The 18,416-nt window shown below is 43.9% G+C and overlaps 1 protein-coding gene across 1 annotated transcript in view; it reads left to right on the top strand.

Annotated features, from left to right (window-relative positions):
• The window catches only part of MIA3 (melanoma inhibitory activity family member 3), a 31,537-nt gene that overhangs the window by 3,447 nt on the left and 9,674 nt on the right, over positions 1-18,416 (top strand). The window contains exons 4-13 of the mRNA XM_014950465.1: positions 1,100-1,233; positions 6,752-6,838; positions 7,856-10,823; positions 11,748-12,032; positions 13,953-14,271; positions 14,342-14,678; positions 15,171-15,302; positions 16,523-16,544; positions 17,985-18,073; positions 18,228-18,305. Coding sequence (XP_014805951.1) covers positions 1,100-1,233; positions 6,752-6,838; positions 7,856-10,823; positions 11,748-12,032; positions 13,953-14,271; positions 14,342-14,678; positions 15,171-15,302; positions 16,523-16,544; positions 17,985-18,073; positions 18,228-18,305 — 4,451 coding nt within the window. The remainder of the gene's footprint in view (positions 1-1,099; positions 1,234-6,751; positions 6,839-7,855; positions 10,824-11,747; positions 12,033-13,952; positions 14,272-14,341; positions 14,679-15,170; positions 15,303-16,522; positions 16,545-17,984; positions 18,074-18,227; positions 18,306-18,416) is intronic.

The raw sequence follows: 18,416 nt of genomic DNA, 5'->3' as shown, positions 1-18,416 counted from the left end.
CAGGAAGAAATTCTTTCCTGTGAGGGTGGTGAGACACTGGAACAGGTTGCCCAGAGAAGCTGTGGCTGCCCCATCCCTGGAGGGGTTCAAGGCCAGGCTGGATGGGGCTTTGAGCAACCTGGTCTGGTGGGAGGTGTCCCTGCCCACGGCAGGATGGTGGAACTGGGTGATCTTTAAAGTCCCTTCCAACTCAAACCATCTGGTGATTCTAAAAGCCCCGTTAACAACGACGGAAAAGGAGCAGGAGCCCCTCTCTGCCGGGAGGGAGACCGAAAAAGAGCGGGACCCCCGCCCAGGGGTTCCATCTCGGCCGGATTGGGATGGGGATTAGGATTGGGATGGGGATTAGGATCGGGATCCGGATGCCGCCGGGAGGGAGGGAGGGTCCAGGCCCGGGGGGGGGACCGGAGAGGAACGGTCGGTCGGTCGGTCCTTGCCCCGGTCGGGCCGGGAGGCCGCCTCCCCCCGCGGCCCCGGGAAGTTGTTACCGGGAAATCGTTACCGGGAAATCGTTACCGGGGAAAAGACGGCGCTGTCGCGTGGCTCGCGGGGGCATTTCCCAAAGCTCCCCCTGGCTCCGGCACGGAAATTAGGGAGAATCGGGAAAACGGCAAGGCTGCGCCGACCCGCGGCGTTCCTCGCCTTCTCGCCAAGTTTTCCTATCCCCACATCTCCTTTTTTTTTTTAGTTATTTTTTTTTCCTATTTTTTTTCTCTCTCTGGCGGGTGTTTATGCGCCGAATAATTTCGGGGCCGGTTCGCCAGGACGCAGATGTCATCCTTCTGCCCGGCTAATTTAATATAAACAATTAGCTTCGTAGCGCACTTTTGAAATCTAATTCTCAAGTGCTTTCTCAAATGTCTTGGTCAGTGTTTGCTTTTTTTTTTTTGCTTTTTTTTTTTTTAAATAACCTCTTATTTTAGTTATACTTTAAGTTCTTATCTTTCGGCCCAATCTAGAAAATGGGAAACTGGTGCGTGTGGGGAGGTCTTGTTTTCTGCCAGTTTGCAAAGGCCCCTTTATTCAACTACTTCATTAATATTATTATTGTTGTTATTATTTTTAAGGTAATACTCTTCTTCTTCTTTTTTTGGGACAGTGTTGATGTGCCGAGGGAAGGCCAGGCAGGATTTTAAAGGCCCAGACTGTCGCTTTGTGAATTTTAAGAAGGGAGAAGCGGTGTATGTATATTACAAACTAATAGGAAAATCAACCGAGCTCTGGGCTGGAAGTGTAAGTACTGTAAAGCGTTTGTTCTTCTTGGGGCTTTCTGTTTGTAGTCTTTTTTCCCTCCTTTTTCCCTCGTAGGAGAACAGTTTGGGTTTTGCACCCAGCTGAATAACATAATGAATGCCATTTTGTCTTGAGACTGGCGTGAAGTGGGATGCGGTTTGATCAAACCTAAGGCATTAAGTGCCATGAAAACTGGGCAACGCTAATTTGTGCTAAAAACTGTTAGAAAACTGGCTTTGTGTTGAAAAGCTCCCGTTGCAGTGCTGTAGGTGGTGGCCCCTGGGCCTGCCTGGAAGCTGAGCCGCCCTTCCCCTTGTATTTACCCCTGACGTGGGCTCATCCCGTGCTCCGTAATCCCGCTAAACGTTGCTCCATGTACGTGTTTTAATCATGTTTCTCTCCCTAATAGTCAGCTGCCACTTTCTCCTTTTTATCTGAGCTGCGTGCAGTGTTGGAGGGGGGGAAAAAAGTAGTAAAAGTTAAAAGAACTAAGGTAAATTTGTTTTTTTTAAAAGGTCTGTCTCGGCTTTAGTAGCGCCTTGTAGTGGCCTTGTCTGAGTCGCTGTCTTCTGCTGGTCTGGGAGGGTGCTGGGAAAAGGGGGTCGCTGTAATTCCAGTTATTTCATGGAAAACTGCTCTTGGCTTTCATGATAAACACCTTATTTGCCTGACAGAAGCAGAACTGAGATGCCCCAGGAGAAAAAGCAGGTTTTGTGGCCTTCTCTTGAAGATCCTGGCAGTCTGGAGGTGGCTTAGACCTTATCCCTGTCGCCCCCTCCCCATGCTTCACCCATCTGCCTTTTAATGTCCAAATGGTTCTCTTCAACCTCCTTTCTCACTCTGGGCTTCTACAAGGGCTAGGTGGTTGCCTGTGACAGTGGTCTGGGCTGCTGGAAGCGGCGTCTGGGTGTTGACTGTGGGGCTGGTGGTTTAGTGGAAAGCAGGATGTATGACTTTCTCTAACCTGTTCAGGCGGGGTGTGGACGGCCGGGCTCTCTGCAAGGAGCTGAATCCAATTAGAACAATACAGAAGAGAGCAGAAAACTGCAGCACGCGGTTAAAAAAGAGTTTATAATTGTATCGTGCTGGTAATTCCCTTCTGACACGTACTGTACCATAAATAATCTGGTTAATTAGCCTGTACGGGTTTCCAGGGCTGCCAGTACTTGCGATGCGGAGTAGCGACGTAGGGCCAGTTTTGCATCTTCTAACGAGGTGTAACGCAGGCTGCAAGATCAGGCAGCAGGTTTAAGGTAATTGCTGAGTTAATATTCAGTTTAACTATCCACGGATAGGAAGCTCCTGCAACAGTTAGGTGTGTCTCCAAGTCAATAGGATGTTTGCTTTGAGTTTAACAAGGAAAAGCTGAAGTTGGCAGGCCTAAAAGAATTGCAAAGCTCTGTTTTATTTGTTGGCATTTTGAAAGGAAAATGGAGTATTTTTCAGTATATGCATAAATATAAAATCCTTATTTTATTTTTAAGAAGGAAAAATTCTGGTATGGGAGCAAAATGCTTGGTGGCTTATATAAGAGTTCAGATTTGGGGGGAAGCTTCTCTACAGGTAGTGCCCTGCAGCTCTGATGGAAGTGGGTTCTTGGGAAATAAAATTACTCCTCTTTCAACAGCACTTTTTATTCCCCAGCTGATTCATAGAAATAAGTAGATAGAGGTCTTCAAAACTGGAGGAGATTATCCTACCAGTAAGAATGCAAAACAGTAGTCAAAGGACGTGGGCAGTTTTCCTCCTATACATTTTCATTGCCAAAAGACACAGTGTTGGATAGGTTTAAGTTAGATTTATCTAAATGTAGTTATTAATGGTAATATGGGAACAAGTGGGGTGCAAACACTGCAGTGGTGTCGAGCAGGGAATTGGGGTGGTTGGGCCCGTCCCTGACTCACGATAGCTCTGGGGTCCCTCATCCAGCATGACCTCCTGTGCCAGGTTTGGCCGGGGCAACTTGATTTATGCAGCCCAGCCAGGCCTGCTCCGTGCAGTCCTGGAGCGAGGAGGGGGGAGGCTGTTGCTTGCTAATTAAAACCAGGCTGCCCAGTGAGGTCTGCAGTCCAACAGATTCCAGAGGAAGGCACGTTACCTTCTGCCGCAGCCCTTTTGGGATCTCGTGGCGTGACTTCGTATGCGTTGGTGGGTGTCGTTTGATCCCGTGCATCCACCCTTCTGCCTTTTTCCATTCCCCAGAGTTTTTGGGGGGGGGGAAGTGTTTATTAGGGCATAATGGAAACTCTGAAATCAAGGGATAACTGGTATTCTGATCTTCGGATGGGGCAGAGGTGAGGGGAATGCGTGTATGAGAAACTTCAACTGCTGCAACATGGGGCTTATTTCAGACAAGTTGTAAAAGCAGGCTCTGATGCTGAAATCAATTTTGAGGAGCCATGAGAAATACAATAGCACTTCTGACCTGAAGGGAGATGGTCTGATAAGAAAAGAGCCTTTCACCAAGGCTGAAAAATCTATAGCAGTTGGGTCTGGGCTTTATTTGCCTTTGCTTTTTGAATTCACTCCGCCCTTTTCAAGTCATTGTTGATTTTTATTTTTTTTTTCTTGCCCTGTGCCAGCAAACATGCTGTATTTTAACAAAATAGCTCCTTTATTTCATGATCCCAGTCTTGTATACTTTATTGCTTGCAGAACTCCCAGTGAGCATTTTGCATGTGAAAAAATCCTGGATCCCACTTCTATATTCTATAGCTTATATGGCATGCAGTTTATAGCAGAGCTGTCTAAACCTCACTAACAAAGCGAAGCCAAATGCTTGGACTGTTATTTAATGGTGATTTTATGTTATGAATTTCACGAATATGCCAGTTTCCAGGAAAATACTTGATTTTTTTTCCCGAAACTGAAAGGTGGGGCACATCTGGTACACGCGTTGTCCAGGGCACCGTGTCCAGCTCTAAAACTACTCTCCAGTATCCACCTCACGTTGTTCACACCATCCAGTTGTGTGACATAAACTTTCCTCCTGTGCATTTCTCCTGCGCTCTGCCCTACATCTTTAGCAGAACTACTTCAGATAATTCCAAGTAAAAAAACTGCTGCTTTTTTACAAAACATTTTAACAAAGACACTTCAAATTATTGCCGCAGAAGATTATTATCTCATGGCAAAGAGCTGAACTTTATTCCTTTGATTCAAGGTTGAGAAAACTATTTCTGGCTTCACATTGTAAGAAACAGGCTGCAGATTTTGGCTTTTTTGGGTGGGTGGGTGGTTGCTGGGTTTTTTTGTTCGTTTTTAAATCTTATACATAGGGTAATAAAAGCGAAGACAGGAGGGGTAAATTTAAGGTAAGACAGGAAGACTGGAGGACCCAGAGGATGAGGGAATTTTTAGTATTATTTCTGTGTTTTCTTAACAATGCCAGTGCTCAGCAAGGGCAGACCAAACCAACCCTTCTCTGAGCCATGTTCTGCAGTTTTAGGTCCTTTTGATGCCTGTGCTTTAGGGATGTGGGCTTTAAGATTAAAAGCATTTGAATGAAGATTTTCTTTCCCATCTGTCTGTTTTCTGTCACTGAGATATGCGGTGTGAGGGTCTGGTTTCTTGGTCGGAGGTGCTGGGTGAATCTGCTGCAGCCAGTTGTCACCCGTGGGCAGTGGTGGAGACAGATGCTGTACACCCAGCCTTGGGGTTCTTCTCCCCACAGCATTTTAGCTGGGAAGCGAGTGGAAATGAAGGATGTGCTTTTTTTTCTCCCTTATTTACTTGGCATTCATAATGCCTTTCCTTTGTCTTGTCTGTAGAGAATGAAGAATGTTTCCTTTATGTGCACAATGAGGCATTTTTTCCCCGTACAAGAGAGGACTTGTAGGGAGAGGAGCAGATGAAATTTTGGGCGTGCGGATCCCATATGGCTCATAAACTACACAAGTGGCAAAGTGGGTCGCTGCAGAGGACTTGTATGGTCAGCAGCTTGGGTTACACTAAACGAGTTTCAAACTGTGATGCCTAATTATAATGGTAGTCACGGAGATTAGTCTGTAAGGAGGCTACTTTGAAGCTTTGGCTTTTGTTTTCAGAAAGATTATTTAAAACTGAAGTAGAAGTTTGTAGAGATAAAAAGGCCAGTTTAGAATAAAATTATAGCCTACTGCAAAAGGAAAAGCTTTTGATTTGACCTGCCTAGTTTGATTTTCCATTCCCAATAATTCCTAATGATATACCTGCATACATTATCTCTCTGCTGTAAGAGAGTATCTCTGTGTGTTTACAAAAGGTGGGGAGGTAATGGCTTTGGTTTTTTATATATATGTATAACTAACTTCAGAGTTCTCAACTAAGAAGATTTGAGTAAGAAACGGTTAAAAAGAAGCCCTGTAGTGTATCGGTGTATACATTGCTTGCATAACAACAACAACAAAAAGGTATTAGTACATATTATTTACTGGATACGATTTTCCTGGGGTTTTTATGCCATTGTAAATCCAGAAAACTTAGGGTCAGGCGAGCCTATTTCAGTGCTATCAATGTAATTATATATATATCTATATGTCCCTAATTATTTTGACATAACTGGCTTCCTTTTTAATTTGATCTCTAACCGAGTGCTCTTCTCAAATAAACTTTTCAAGAAAGTTGGCAACTGTCGACTTCCTCCTATAACAAAACATTGAGGAAATGACCAATTTTTCCCCCCCCCGATATTTTGGTTGTCTAGGAACTCTGTACCTTCTTAGGTGTGTCTACCTGTCTGCAATTGCCTGGATTATCTAATCTGTGGAGCGATAGCACGCTATTAATATTGGCTTCTTGACAGGTGCTCAGAAGTCTCAAGTGAGAGCATTACCGTGTAGATCTTATCTAGCGAATGATAAGAGAGATTCTTGTCCTCCGCTGTTTGCCTTGGCTTAGCATGTTGACTGGCTTGAAAATAGCCATCTGCAACTGATCTTTACTTGTGTTAGTCACTGAAGAGCAACAGTGCGTTTGCAGGGGGGTGTATTTTCCACACAGGTTCTAAAATAGATTATTACCTCAGGTAGGATTTTGCATTTGCCAAAAATCTGCTTTAAGAATTATTCTTTTTTTTCCTTAAGCTACAAAGTGAGTATATTTCAGGCTATAATATTGTGCGTGGATGTAAATCTTATTAGTCAAAGATCCTCTTCTGCTTAGTACTCGAGAGAATCCTTGAAGTGTTACGTGGTGCCAGTGAGAGTGCACGAAGGCAGTTAAAACACGTGATCCAGAGTGCTCGGAATTCACTCCCAGCTCTTCTAGGAATTTGTTACAAGTCAGGCTTTTACACGTGAACAGGAAAACTTCCCAACTTCACAAAGGTGGTGTGAAATTTCTGTATAAAACCTCAATGAAAACTCTTGCATAAACAAGGCATCGCTAATCTTTTTTACTTTTACCCACTATGTTAAATGTCATTTAGAAATACTTGATGTGTTTGTTATTAGTGTCTGTAATTAGGATTTTAACATAGTCACATGATTTTGAAAGCTACTTTGCTGCTTTATGTATGCTTGTGTGTGTTTTCTGGCAGGTTGGAAGTGATTTTGGATATTTTCCGAAGGATTTACTTGAAATAAATCATAATTATTCCAGCGAGGAGCTAGAGTTACCAACAGATGTAAGTCTTATTTGTTCTTTTTTAATCGGGCTGTTTGCTGTTTCTTACCTCAGTATTCAATAAATTCCCTGAGGAGGAGAATGGGAACATCAAGTGATCCTTAGTTACCTTTTGTTAGTAAGCAGTTACAGATGTGCAGAGATGCACACACGTGTCAGGGGGTGGAATGGTTGCGCAGCTACGTGTGTGGATGGGTGTGTAAGCATCGGCCCAAAATGGGGGCAGTGATCTTTCTTGTCTTGAATACTCTTGTTTTCTTTTAACAAAAAATATTTGGATTGAGCTCAAGAAACGCTGCTGGCTGGCTCACACATAGGCTGTTTGGTATGTATTCAGAATTCTTTCTTTTCCCAAACTTGAGAAGTTTAAAGTGTTATCGGAAACTAACAAAACCTGACACACTGTTAGCCTTTTGATACTAGAACTGGTCCTTCAACCCCAACAGACATAAGTGGCTTTCAGGCACTAATAGCTGGTAACCCCAGAGTTGTGTGAGGAAAGCCTGTGTGTGGTTGCAGCTTCAGACCCGCATGAAATTGTATTCAGTGGCTTGCACTGATGTTTAATTTATTTTTCAGACATTATGTGACAGGCAGCTCCTGCTTGGAGGACGTGGTCATTTGAGGAGAGACCAACTGAAAGAGATTGGGACAAACAAGCTTAGTGACGTTTTTCTTCTCCTCACTGACATTCAGCAATAGACTTAATTCAGGATATATGTGATGAGTAAAGTATAATACTGTCAACTCCATTGCTGGCTTCCAGTTTGTTCCTCACTAGGAGGTCTTTGAAGGGGCTAAGCCATAAGCTTTTTATTTAGGTTTTTAAGAGTCCTTGGGCAAAGCTTCCACTGACTTCAAAGAGACTTTTGGTTAAGGATTCAAGGGGTTAATGCTGCACGATTAATCTAATTTACTTTGCTGCTGCATCTCTCTCTAACCAACCAAATGGATTTGGTCTCATCACTGTAATAAAATAATATTTGTGACTTCATTTTTTTTTTTTTTTTCATTTCAGGAAACAGACTTTGTTTGCTTTGATGGCGGAAGGGATGATTTTGATAATTATAATGTGGATGAACTTTTGAAGTCATTACAAGAGACGATAGCAAATGAAGGGGAAACTGAATCGAGTGATCCAGGGACAAAAAGAGCGGAAGGAATTGAAAGGGATGTGGAGATTGAAAAGGTCAATACAGTAAAGTCCCTTGATGCTTTGGAGACAGACAGTCTCGAGCTAAGCACAGCAGAAGACAAGGAAGACCTCGCCACGACAGAGGAAGTCGACAGTTCTGTTACAGAAGGAACTGAAAATACTGGGGGAGACCCCAGTATCTATAGTCACAAAGAAAACTCTCAGGGAGATCAAATTGCACATGAGCACTTGAAGGGAACGCTACATGGGAAACTACAAGGGCTAGAAAGTGAAAATACCAAAAACACTAGTATTCCTCAGGGTGAAACCAGTCAACTTGACACAGAGAATGAAGAAGTCAATGCCTATACGCTTTTAAACAGAGAGCTCTCTGTGAACTTGAAAACAAAATTTGGCTCAACTGCTGATGCTGTTGTATCAGATGATGAAGTGACTCGCCTTGTTACATCGCTGGAAGATGATTTTAATGAAGATTTGAGCATTGATGCTCATGATGCAGAGGAGGAGCCAGACTTTGCAGATCAATCTGAAGAAATCCCTTTGCTGTCTTTTACAGCAGGGGAAGAAATTGCATCCCCAGCGGATTTAGAAGATGATGAAAACGATGACATTGAGTCACAAAATCATGAACCTGATGAAGATGCAAAGGGTGCTACAGAGCTAAATAACCAAAGAGACAATGAGGAAGAACTCGATTCAGATGCATTAATTCTTAAGGATGCCTTCAGTAAGAGCAAGAAGTTGGGTGACAGTGTTAGTGTGGACAGGTCCGAACCTAAGCAAACAAGAGAGAAACAGGATGAGGTGATGCTAATTAGTAAAAGAGAAGCACCAGCATCAACTCAACCTGAGGATCTCGCCAAAGAACTCCTTAGGAAGGAACCTGTAGGTACAGGTGATCATGGTTCAAAAGAAAAAACAAACAAAACTGAGCAGTTTGAAGAGCAGCTCACAGTTGGTGGAACTGAGCCACATACTGAAGAGCTGAAGAGTACAGCAGTGCCTGATCCGCATGTTTTGCCTAGTCCAGGGGATGATCTGGAGTCCAAATCACTCGTTAAAAGCAAGCAAGATGCTTTAAAACCACCTATTGGTGATAGCAATAGAAGCCCAGAAAAAGTGCCGCTTGCTCAAATAGAGAAAGATGAGAAAAAGTTTGAGGATGACATCTTGGAAGAGGTCTTGGAAAGTGATTTAAAGAACAAAAAGCAATGGGAGAAAACAAAGGAGGAAGTAAGAGCTGAGAACAAGCCTTCTGTTGATGTTCCAACCAAACCAGCGGAAGAGGTAAAAAATGCATCTCAAACTGACTTAGGAGATACTGACATCTTGAAAGAGAAAGTGGAGCATGGAATGCCTGCAGTGGAGAAAGAACTTAGAAGACATGAAGAAGATTTTAAACAAGCAGGTGACACCAATCATGAAAATCAAAAAAACACCTCTTTTAACAAAGAACCTGAAATAAAAGGGAAAAACATGGAAGAAACCCCTGCAGGGAAGAGCGACCCAAGCCGTAGAGGAGCTGTTGAGCAACCTAGGCCAAGGGAAAATGAGACTGAGTATTCAGAGGCAGATGTGAAAGAAGAGCTTTCAAGAAATCTTGGCAAGATGACAGTATTTGAAGAAAGCATTAAGAAAAGCTCTCCTGAAGAAAAATCAAAAAGCATTGCACAGAATACTAATACAGAGAATCTTACTCAGCAAGGAACTGCTCGTACTGAGGCTGCAGATTCAGATGGAAATCTTGGCACAAATGTAGCTAAAGAAAGAACACCAAGACCAGAATTGCAGTCTGAAGAGCCAGATGATCAAGACAACCGTGACCTGAAACAAGTAGAGGAAGAGCTGCTGGAAGATGAGAACGCTGCAAGTGCAAAGCTGTCGCAAGCAAAGGCTGCAAATGTACAGGGTGATACGTTACATGTTAAAAGTACAAACCCAGGATTAGAAGTACCAAGCGAAGCTGTTTCAGCAACTGCAAATCCTACTTACAAAACAGGAGAGGAAACAAACTGGTTTTCTAAGGAGGCTGGAAGACCAGTCAGCATGCAAGATGCGAGCAAGACTGGGAACAAAGAGGTGGACGTACCAGTGAGTGAAGATGCTAAATCAGATGAGTTGGAACGTGTCATGGAAGAGGATGATGAAGAATCTTCTGAAGCTGAGAAACCAGCTGTGGAAGAGGAACCAGCTGTGGAAGAACATAATTTCCAACCTCCAGACACAGAAGATGACAATGACTTTAACCAAAGGAAAGATCATGTCCCAGAGGGTGTTTCAGAGAAAGACTCAAAGGAGCTGCAAAATTTAGAGCATACAAGATACGACCACCAGCAACCTGCACATCTCCCCAGCCCTGCTGACAGCTCAGAGGCCACAAATGACACTGTAACAGACTTCAGTGAGTCTGTAAAGCGGCTCACAATAATAAGAGATTTTCTTGATGAAAAGCGTGTAATACGGCTACAAAAGTACCTTGGGCTTGAACATGTGGTTAGGATAGAAGCCATGTTTCACGACATGAAGGTAGAGATGGAGCTTGCTCAGAAGGCAAGCCATAATAATGAAGATATAGAAAAAGCCTTGGACCAGATACTTGAGTTTTCAGAATCGAGCATTATGGATGCGGTGGGAAAAGTTCTGGATTCCAGAGTGGCAGAAAATAAAGAGGAGGTGGTAAAAGAGATGGATTTGTACGATGAGGAGAGCGCACTGATGGATGATATTCAAGAATTAATATATTCTTTAAGGAGTAAATATTCTTCTGCTAGTGAGAGTGTCCCACTTGCATCTGTTCCAGAACAGGAAGATGATGAGCTGCACATTCAAGGTAGGATGTTAAACCATTTAATAAATAGATGAAAGGGAAGTAAAACCCTACCCCAGACAACACTATGTAACCTAGAGCAGCTTTAAGAAGGGGGTGGGAGAGCAGAATTGAAAGATTCCCTGTGGAATCCACTGGGATTTTGCTTATTTTTAATGCCTATTTTTGGCATTGTGATGGGTGTCCCAGGGACAAATCCTGAGAGTGAATGATGAGCGTAGCATATCTGTTCCTATAGGCCAGGTTCTGTGCAAGAAAGTGGGATTTGTGCATGGATGTGGCTAGGAGGAGCTATTCAGGTCATGTCTATACCTCCCCCTCTCTCCCACATACACTGATGTGCTGAATTTTCTAGAGGGTTTAGAGCAGTCTTTTTTTCCTGAACTAGCTAGCATGTAGTTATGAAAGATCCAGTGATTAATGCAAAGTTCAGGCACTGAATCCATCCACCTAAATTCTCAGGTGTCCCCATCCTAGCATTTTTGCCCACATTCATAAAAAAATATGTAAGGAGAAGTACTGAACAAACAGCTTCTTTGACAGGGGAAGAACCAGAGGTAGAGTCTGCTGCAAACTTGCTGTTTTTTTAATTAACGTGCAAGGTGGTAAATCGTGGTCTTAGCAAGGCTTCTGTCACAGTGGTGCATGTTCAGTATGTGATTTCTGATGAAGTCTTGAAAGCTGAAAATAGTTCACCTTGCAGTATTTCATTGCAAGGTCAGTGGTTGGTACCCTGCATAAATTGCATAGAAACTTTTAATGAGGTGTTACTGAAAGTTGATTGAGAATTTACAGGAAGCAAAAACACAAGCTGAAGTGTTTAAAAGTGTCAAGAAAGCTTTGTCAAATGCAGTATTTCACTGGAGACAGCTATGGGTAAGAAATACATGTTAGCTCAGTGCTTAATTGTCACCCTGTCTGTCATAGATGGTGTGAAAGAGGCTGAATATGATGGAGTTTCCATGAGAAACCCAAATGCCTTCGATGAGAGCAACCAGAAATCTCAGCAGCTTGAAGAGGAGAGGCCAGAACAGCCTGTTGAGAAGGAAGAGGAGAGGGCTGCTAATACTCCACCTGAGCATGAAGAGGCCAACTTGTCAGATAATAGAGAAGCCGAAGAAGGGTATGACAGTGGAAAAGGATCGCTGCTGGAAGATACTTCCTTTGGGTCAATTGATTCAGGACAGAACGCCAGGGAAGATGTTGCTCCAGGTAACCTTTTGGAATTGGGTTGTTTTGTCCTTTTGCTCCTAAAGAGGAGCACAGTTAAATGGTTTTTAGGCAAATACCAAGGTTTTTACTAATATTTTCACTGTACGTTGCTGTAGTCTTAATGGTTTTCACTAATCCCTAACAGTCCCTCTAGTGGCAGATTGCCTCGCTACCACGCATCTCAGCAGAGAAGTTTTGCTACTGCCTTTTTGCACTATAGAAATAAGAAAAATTGTCCTGTTAAGTGCTATAGTTGGAGCTCTGTGCTCGGGCTGACGGACCGTGTCTCAGGATGGTAGTGGCTAAAAAGCAAATAGCACTGGAAACGTACCATCAGCCCAGTTTTTCTCCTCCTTGCAGGGGGACTGACAGTCTAACCTAAGGCTATTGAATGATGTGCGCTGTCTTGCTCTTCTTAACCTGTGACTCTGGGCTATGTTATTTTCCAGGAAAGATGGAGTGTAGCTTCCCTCACGCAGTTCAGTAATTTCTGGCTAAGGTGTGTGTTGGAGTAGGAGAAATGTTTGCCTCTTCTGCTGAGGCCTTCTCCCTCTGGAGAAAATGATCCCATTAGCCTCGTCTTCCCCAGCTCTGTTTTGCTTTAAACTACCTTTGACTCCACTCTTGGTGCTGAGTTCAGCTTTGCTGTTCTGCATTCACCTCTGATTATGCTTAATAAAACAGGTTTCACTGAGCATTTAGACAAAATTCATGCACATCTTGCTTAGCTTTCATATGCTACTGAAATACTCTACCATCCCTGTAGCTAAGCACTTTTGGGCAGCTTCTAACTACGACAGGAAACTTTAGGTTGAATGCAAAAAGATACCTAATGAATTTTAAATAGCTGGTGGGTTACTTACGTGGCTGAGTCGTCAGATGTTCAGATGTATTTTAGACCATCTTCCAGTCCTTCCTCAGCAGTGGTTAAATGCTGTTTGCCAGGCATTCCTGTGAGGACTGCTGGAAGCGCTGGGAAAAATCTGCAGTTGCTGGTAGAACTGCTGGTCAGAGAAGCTGTTCCACAATGTAACATTGGGGTGGACGGGTGGTTATTTGGATCTGCTAACCTGGACTTGTGGCAACAGTAGCAGCGAGAGGAGGAGGCAGGGTTCAGATGAGCATAGGAGTAAAAAATATGGTGGCATTTATATTATTTTCTGATTATTTTTCTTTGCAAGGAAATACGGCTATTCCTAACGTGGTTTTTTTTTTTTGAATGAAATAATTACTGGTAAAACACAAATGAGTATTTAATGGAGATCAGTATTTAGAGGAGATGTTACTCTGTTGCTGTATGCTCTGCTCTGGTATGGATACAATCGCCTCAGCTCGCTTGTGGTCTTCTGGGTCCTTAAACAAAGACAGATCTTTCTCTAGCAATTAAGAAAGATTATGCTGTACTAACAGTGCTGTAAACTTACTAGAAGATGTTCATTTATTGATTGGGAATTGAAAAGCCTGTGCTTCTTTGTTGCTGCTGAAGGAGTTGCATGTGCACTGTCTGAGGCAGGCTTGGCTCAGTGATTTCTCTGTGTCCCTCTCTTCCTAAAGCAGCACATGGAATATTGCTGTCCTTTCTAAGGACTTTTGCCTCTTTCTTCAATGCTCTGGAGAACTGGGGGCCATAACTTGAAATCTTGCAGTGACGGGATAAGGGGTAATGGTCTTAAATTGGAAGAGGGGAGATTTAGATTAGGTATTAGGAAGAAGTTCTTCACCGTGAGGGTGGTGAGGCACTGGAACAGGTTGCCCAGGGAAGTTGTGGATGCCCCATCCCTGGAGGTGTTCAAGGCCAGGCTGGATGGGGCTTTGAGCAACCTGGTCTGGTGGGAGGTGTCCCTGCCCATGGCAGGGGGGTGGAACTAGATGATGTTTAAGGTCCTTTCCAACCCAAACCATTCTGATTCTCTACCGCAGAAGCCGCGGCGGCCGGAGGCGGAGGCCGCCTCCCGGGGAGCCGTGGGCCAAGCGGCCCGGCAGCTGCTGCGGCTGGTGAGTGGCGGAGATGGCGGCGGCGGCGCGGGGCGATGACGCAGGCGGGCGCGCGGGGCGTGGCGTGGCGAGGAGAGGGGCGGGGGTGTCACTGCGGGCTGACGTGTGCCTGGAAGTTGGCTCGCGCCGCCATGGACCCCGCGGGCGTCGGCGCGCGCCTGGCGCAGCCCCCGGCGCGGCGGCTGCTGCAGGTGCGCGAGGCTGAGGGGAGGGGGGAGCGGGAGGGTGGGGCCGGCGCCCGCCGGTAACGGCCGGCGGCCCTGACGAGCGGCTGAGGGGCCCCAACAGACACCCCCCCCGCCGCTTCCCCTGAGGGGATTCGCCCCGCTGCTGTCCCCGAGGGGCTTTCTCCTCGCCCCCCCGCCCTACCCAGCGATGTGGGGCAGCCCCGTGGAAGCGGCGGCGGCGGTGTCTACCGGCCTCGACACCGGCAGGCATGGCTGCCCGGCCTCTTGCCGCCCCCCGAGGAGAGGGGGCCTGCGGAAAGGCCAGCTCGCCCCGAGGTTGGGCTTTGCAGGGGGAAGCGTGTGCCCGCGTTTTAATCTCACGCTGCCGCCGGCCGGGGCCGGGGAGAAGGCAGCAGTTTCTGGCTGGTTCCTACAGTTTATATTCCAAGCGCCATGTCTCTATCGGCCCTGTGAGCTCTACCAGGTATTTGCACCTTCTTTCAGGCAATTAGTGCTCTCTGGCCTTAATGACGAGACGCATATGACCCTGTGACCAGGGTGACAGCGGGGAAGAGATCTGAGCCATTTTTACTGGATTGTTACAAATGTCCAGATACGATTTTTTTTTTTTTTTGTGCTATATATTTTCCATCCTTACAGCTTTATTTGGAAACAGATCAAATAACGTAGTGCTGTGTAATGCAGAATGCGTGTATCAGCTCATTGTGGTGCAGCTGTTCTTTGCCAGCAGGTTGTTACTGTCAGGTGGCTTCCCGATACTCAGACTTTTGAGTTGAAATGCAAGCGTTGAGCTGCTTTGTGGTTTCTCTTCGTTTTCAGTTTTCAGTTTACAAGAAGACTGCAAGAAAGCTCTAGATGGTTCTCTGGTTTTACGGGAGGCATTTGGCAGACTCTTTATTTTGCCTGAGTATTTAATGAAAACATATTCATAGTTGTCGATGTTGTTGGCTTTCAGTTGGTTGCTATGCTGCCTGAGGAAATTCGTCCTGGACCTGATTTCCATGGACTTCCATGGGAGCCTATTATTATCACTGCCTTAGTGGGAATTGCCACGCTTGCAATCTTTTTCTGGAGGACCTGCCTTTCAGTGAGTACACTTCATGCTTGTAAGCCTGCTGATATTTCACTTACTGCGCGGTCTTTTGTACGGTTAAACTGTTTCAGCATTAACCTGGGTGAAAGCAATAGGTAGTCTTTAATGTTTTTGCTTCTAGCACATTAATGTGAACTAAATGCTGGGCTTAATAGCGGCAGTAAGTTGTAATTTTCTTCAAGCTAAGAAGCTTTTCTTTAAGCTATTCATTGAAGATTTTTTAGAGAGGGTAGGCAAAATAAGGGAGTATGATGTAAATCAAGAAGGCTGAGGAAAGGGTCAGCGTATATTTGAAATGAGAAACCTTCCATGTACTTGAGCTTGTTGCTGACTGTCTCCAAAACAAGCAGTTAATCCCTTCTGCCCCTGTCATATTGCCCAGCTGCTTGTAGGTGCTGTATTTAGGAACCTGAGCACCTGATAATAACTGTCACTGGAGAGTCCCTTCCCCACTCTGCATTTCCCCCTGTTTTTTACATGGATGATTTCCTGTGCACGAAAAATACCACCACTAGCTCTTAAGTAGAGCCATGCATCTCCTTAGGAACTGACAGATGAAAATCAGAGAGGACAGTTTATTTTACAGCTGTACAGTTCAGTGATGATATGTTCTGGAAGTCTGTGGAATACTTCATCTTTGCTTGGCAAAAATGAATTAATACTAAATATTATCTGTAATGACACTGATAGGGTTTAGTTTTTTATTGTTTAGTTTAGAAATTGAATATACTAGGTCAGTTTCAAATGCAAAATAGTGTTAATATAACAGCATAAGAAGAGAGCTTCTGAAATTGTCCTTTAACAGCGTTAATTTCAAAATGAGCAACTGTCATGTAAATATACAAGGATCAGAACCGGAATACAAGTGGGTTTTGTGTTTGCAAGTTCATTACTGTTGTTTGATGCAAAATGGCTTCATTTTCGTTGTTGCAAATTGGATGTGGGCAGTTACTGCTATCCTTTTAGTGACTGGGTAAACAGACGTTTACTAAGGCTCTAGGACAGGGCATTAACCCAGAAGCTTTTATTAGAAAACAGCTTAAGCTTGTTTGTAGTGTTATTCAACACTCTGGTTGGCAGTGTTAGATGTGTTTTCCACGTGCTGCTTTAATCAGCATGTAAGTGGTGACTTTTTTCTATAGGGAGAATTAATAACATTTTTCATTTAGCGCTGTTTATGGCTGATTCTTTATTCTTTTGGTTTTTTTCTGTAGGTGAAGAGTAGAATATATCAAGGTAAGTTTCTCTAAGTGTACTTGATGCTTAGGCATGTAAAAGTTTTGAAGATTGTTTCAGAGGACCAAGTATTCATCTTCACTCCCTTCGAAGGAGAATGCTAATTATGGGGTTATGGTGTAAACTAGGCCAGTAGATGATACTTACTTGAATCAGAGCGTTTCAGTTTTGGTTTTGATAATGCTTTGATAAGGAGAAAGAATGCAACTCGCACCTGCAAATTAAAGGCCAAAGAAAAGCTCCACTGTGTTCAACATAAATGTGATACTGCAATTTCATCTTATACAATTAATGCAGAATTGATGAGCTGATCTAAATCCCTTAGATCTGTAAAGTGATTTCTGTACTGCTAAACAATTACTGTTATTGGAGGGGGAAAAACATTGATATTGGTGGTGTAGAAATTACTTACCAGCCTGCCCCAAAAAATCCGTGACCAAAAAAAAAGGTTGAATCCTCTTCCCCTGCCCCCAAAAAATATTCCAGGGATTTCTGCACCCCTTAAATGCTCTTGTACCTCAGCAGTGGGTTTCTGGCTCTCCCCTGCCCGGAGCAGGAGGGGCTCTCTGGCCCAGAAGCCCTGGTGTGGGAGGGGAGGGAGGAGCAGCAGTTGCCACTTGTCCTGTGGCTTGCAGTTGGGATAACCAGTGCTTCCTGTTTGTGCTGCGGGATTTGCTGTGTGGCAAATGGGGCTTGAGGTGTTCAAATACAGGGATGGTTTAGGAATTGAAAAACAATCGGGTGTTCTTTAAATTAATTTGCAATAATAATTTAAGTATGTTAATGATTTTTTTGTTGAATCTTAAGGGTTGGTCAGTGACTTATTTAGTTTGAGAAACAAATGCATGCCTAAAGAACTGTTGCTGGGTCACAGCCCTTTTGAGGTCTGTTAGAAAGCAGTTCCTCGAGGCTTACCGCTGCTGTCTGCTCGTTGACAGCCACTTTGCTGTTCCCAGTAGGTCTTTTAAAGTTTTCATCCTTTTATCTTTGCTAACCAAATGTTCAGTTTCAATACAGCAGGAAGAGGTGGTTGTTAGGGAAGGTGTTGCGTCTCCCGGAGGGTCACAGCAGCAGCCTGAGACTGTTCTGACCTCCTCACTGCCCATTCTTCCCTTGAACATACCTCCTCTGTGCATAGCCAGGACTTCACTCTGCTGTGTTCTCTGACCAGCCCCTGTGAAGTAGATGCAAGAGCTCTGTGCTTTGTGTTGGTGTTCAGTGCTTTAGTGTTTGCAATCCTAGCTTTAAATGAAAGCTGGAGATGCTTAGAGTCCTGCAGAAAGGGCTGACTGCTAGGGAACTGGTACTGTCCTGATTTTTGCTTTTGTCTTTAACTTGAAAATGTACCCAAAAGTGATAGTAACGATAGCTCTGATTTTATTTTATTTTTTCCCCCAGGATATAAAGTACAGTTACTGTAAACTTTCTTTTTCTTCCTAGTGACTGAAAAGCAACTTGCTGAAAAGATTAAAAACCTTCTGCAAGAAAAAACAGAAATCTTAGAAAAGATTTCAGAATACGATCAAAAGGTATTGTTCTAGGTTCTTGTCCTTTGCTTCCTAATTTTCTGTTACCAGTTTAATGACACAGTCAGTGCAACAGCTAATATCTTTTTATTTTCTGTTCTTACCAAATAATACTTTGGCAGTTTCCTCAGTTCTGTTTGGTTGTTTCATTGCTTAGATAAAGGAAGCAAAGGAATCTGTGAAAGTGGCCCAAGAACAAAAAGACATTCTCTCCGATGAAACTGCAGGGCTTAAGGTAAGAAACAGTTAACTGTCTCTGTACTGAAAGCAAAACCATCAGTAAAATAGCTTGCTTTAGATGGTCTTTTTCTTTTCTTTTTTTTTCTTTTTTTTTTTTTTTTTTTTT

The sequence above is a fragment of the Calidris pugnax genome, unplaced genomic scaffold, assembly GCF_001431845.1.
Source record: "Calidris pugnax isolate Ruff unplaced genomic scaffold, ASM143184v1 scaffold24, whole genome shotgun sequence".
NCBI lineage: Eukaryota > Metazoa > Chordata > Aves > Charadriiformes > Scolopacidae > Calidris > Calidris pugnax.
This window is presented reverse-complemented; position numbering and strand designations above follow the sequence as displayed.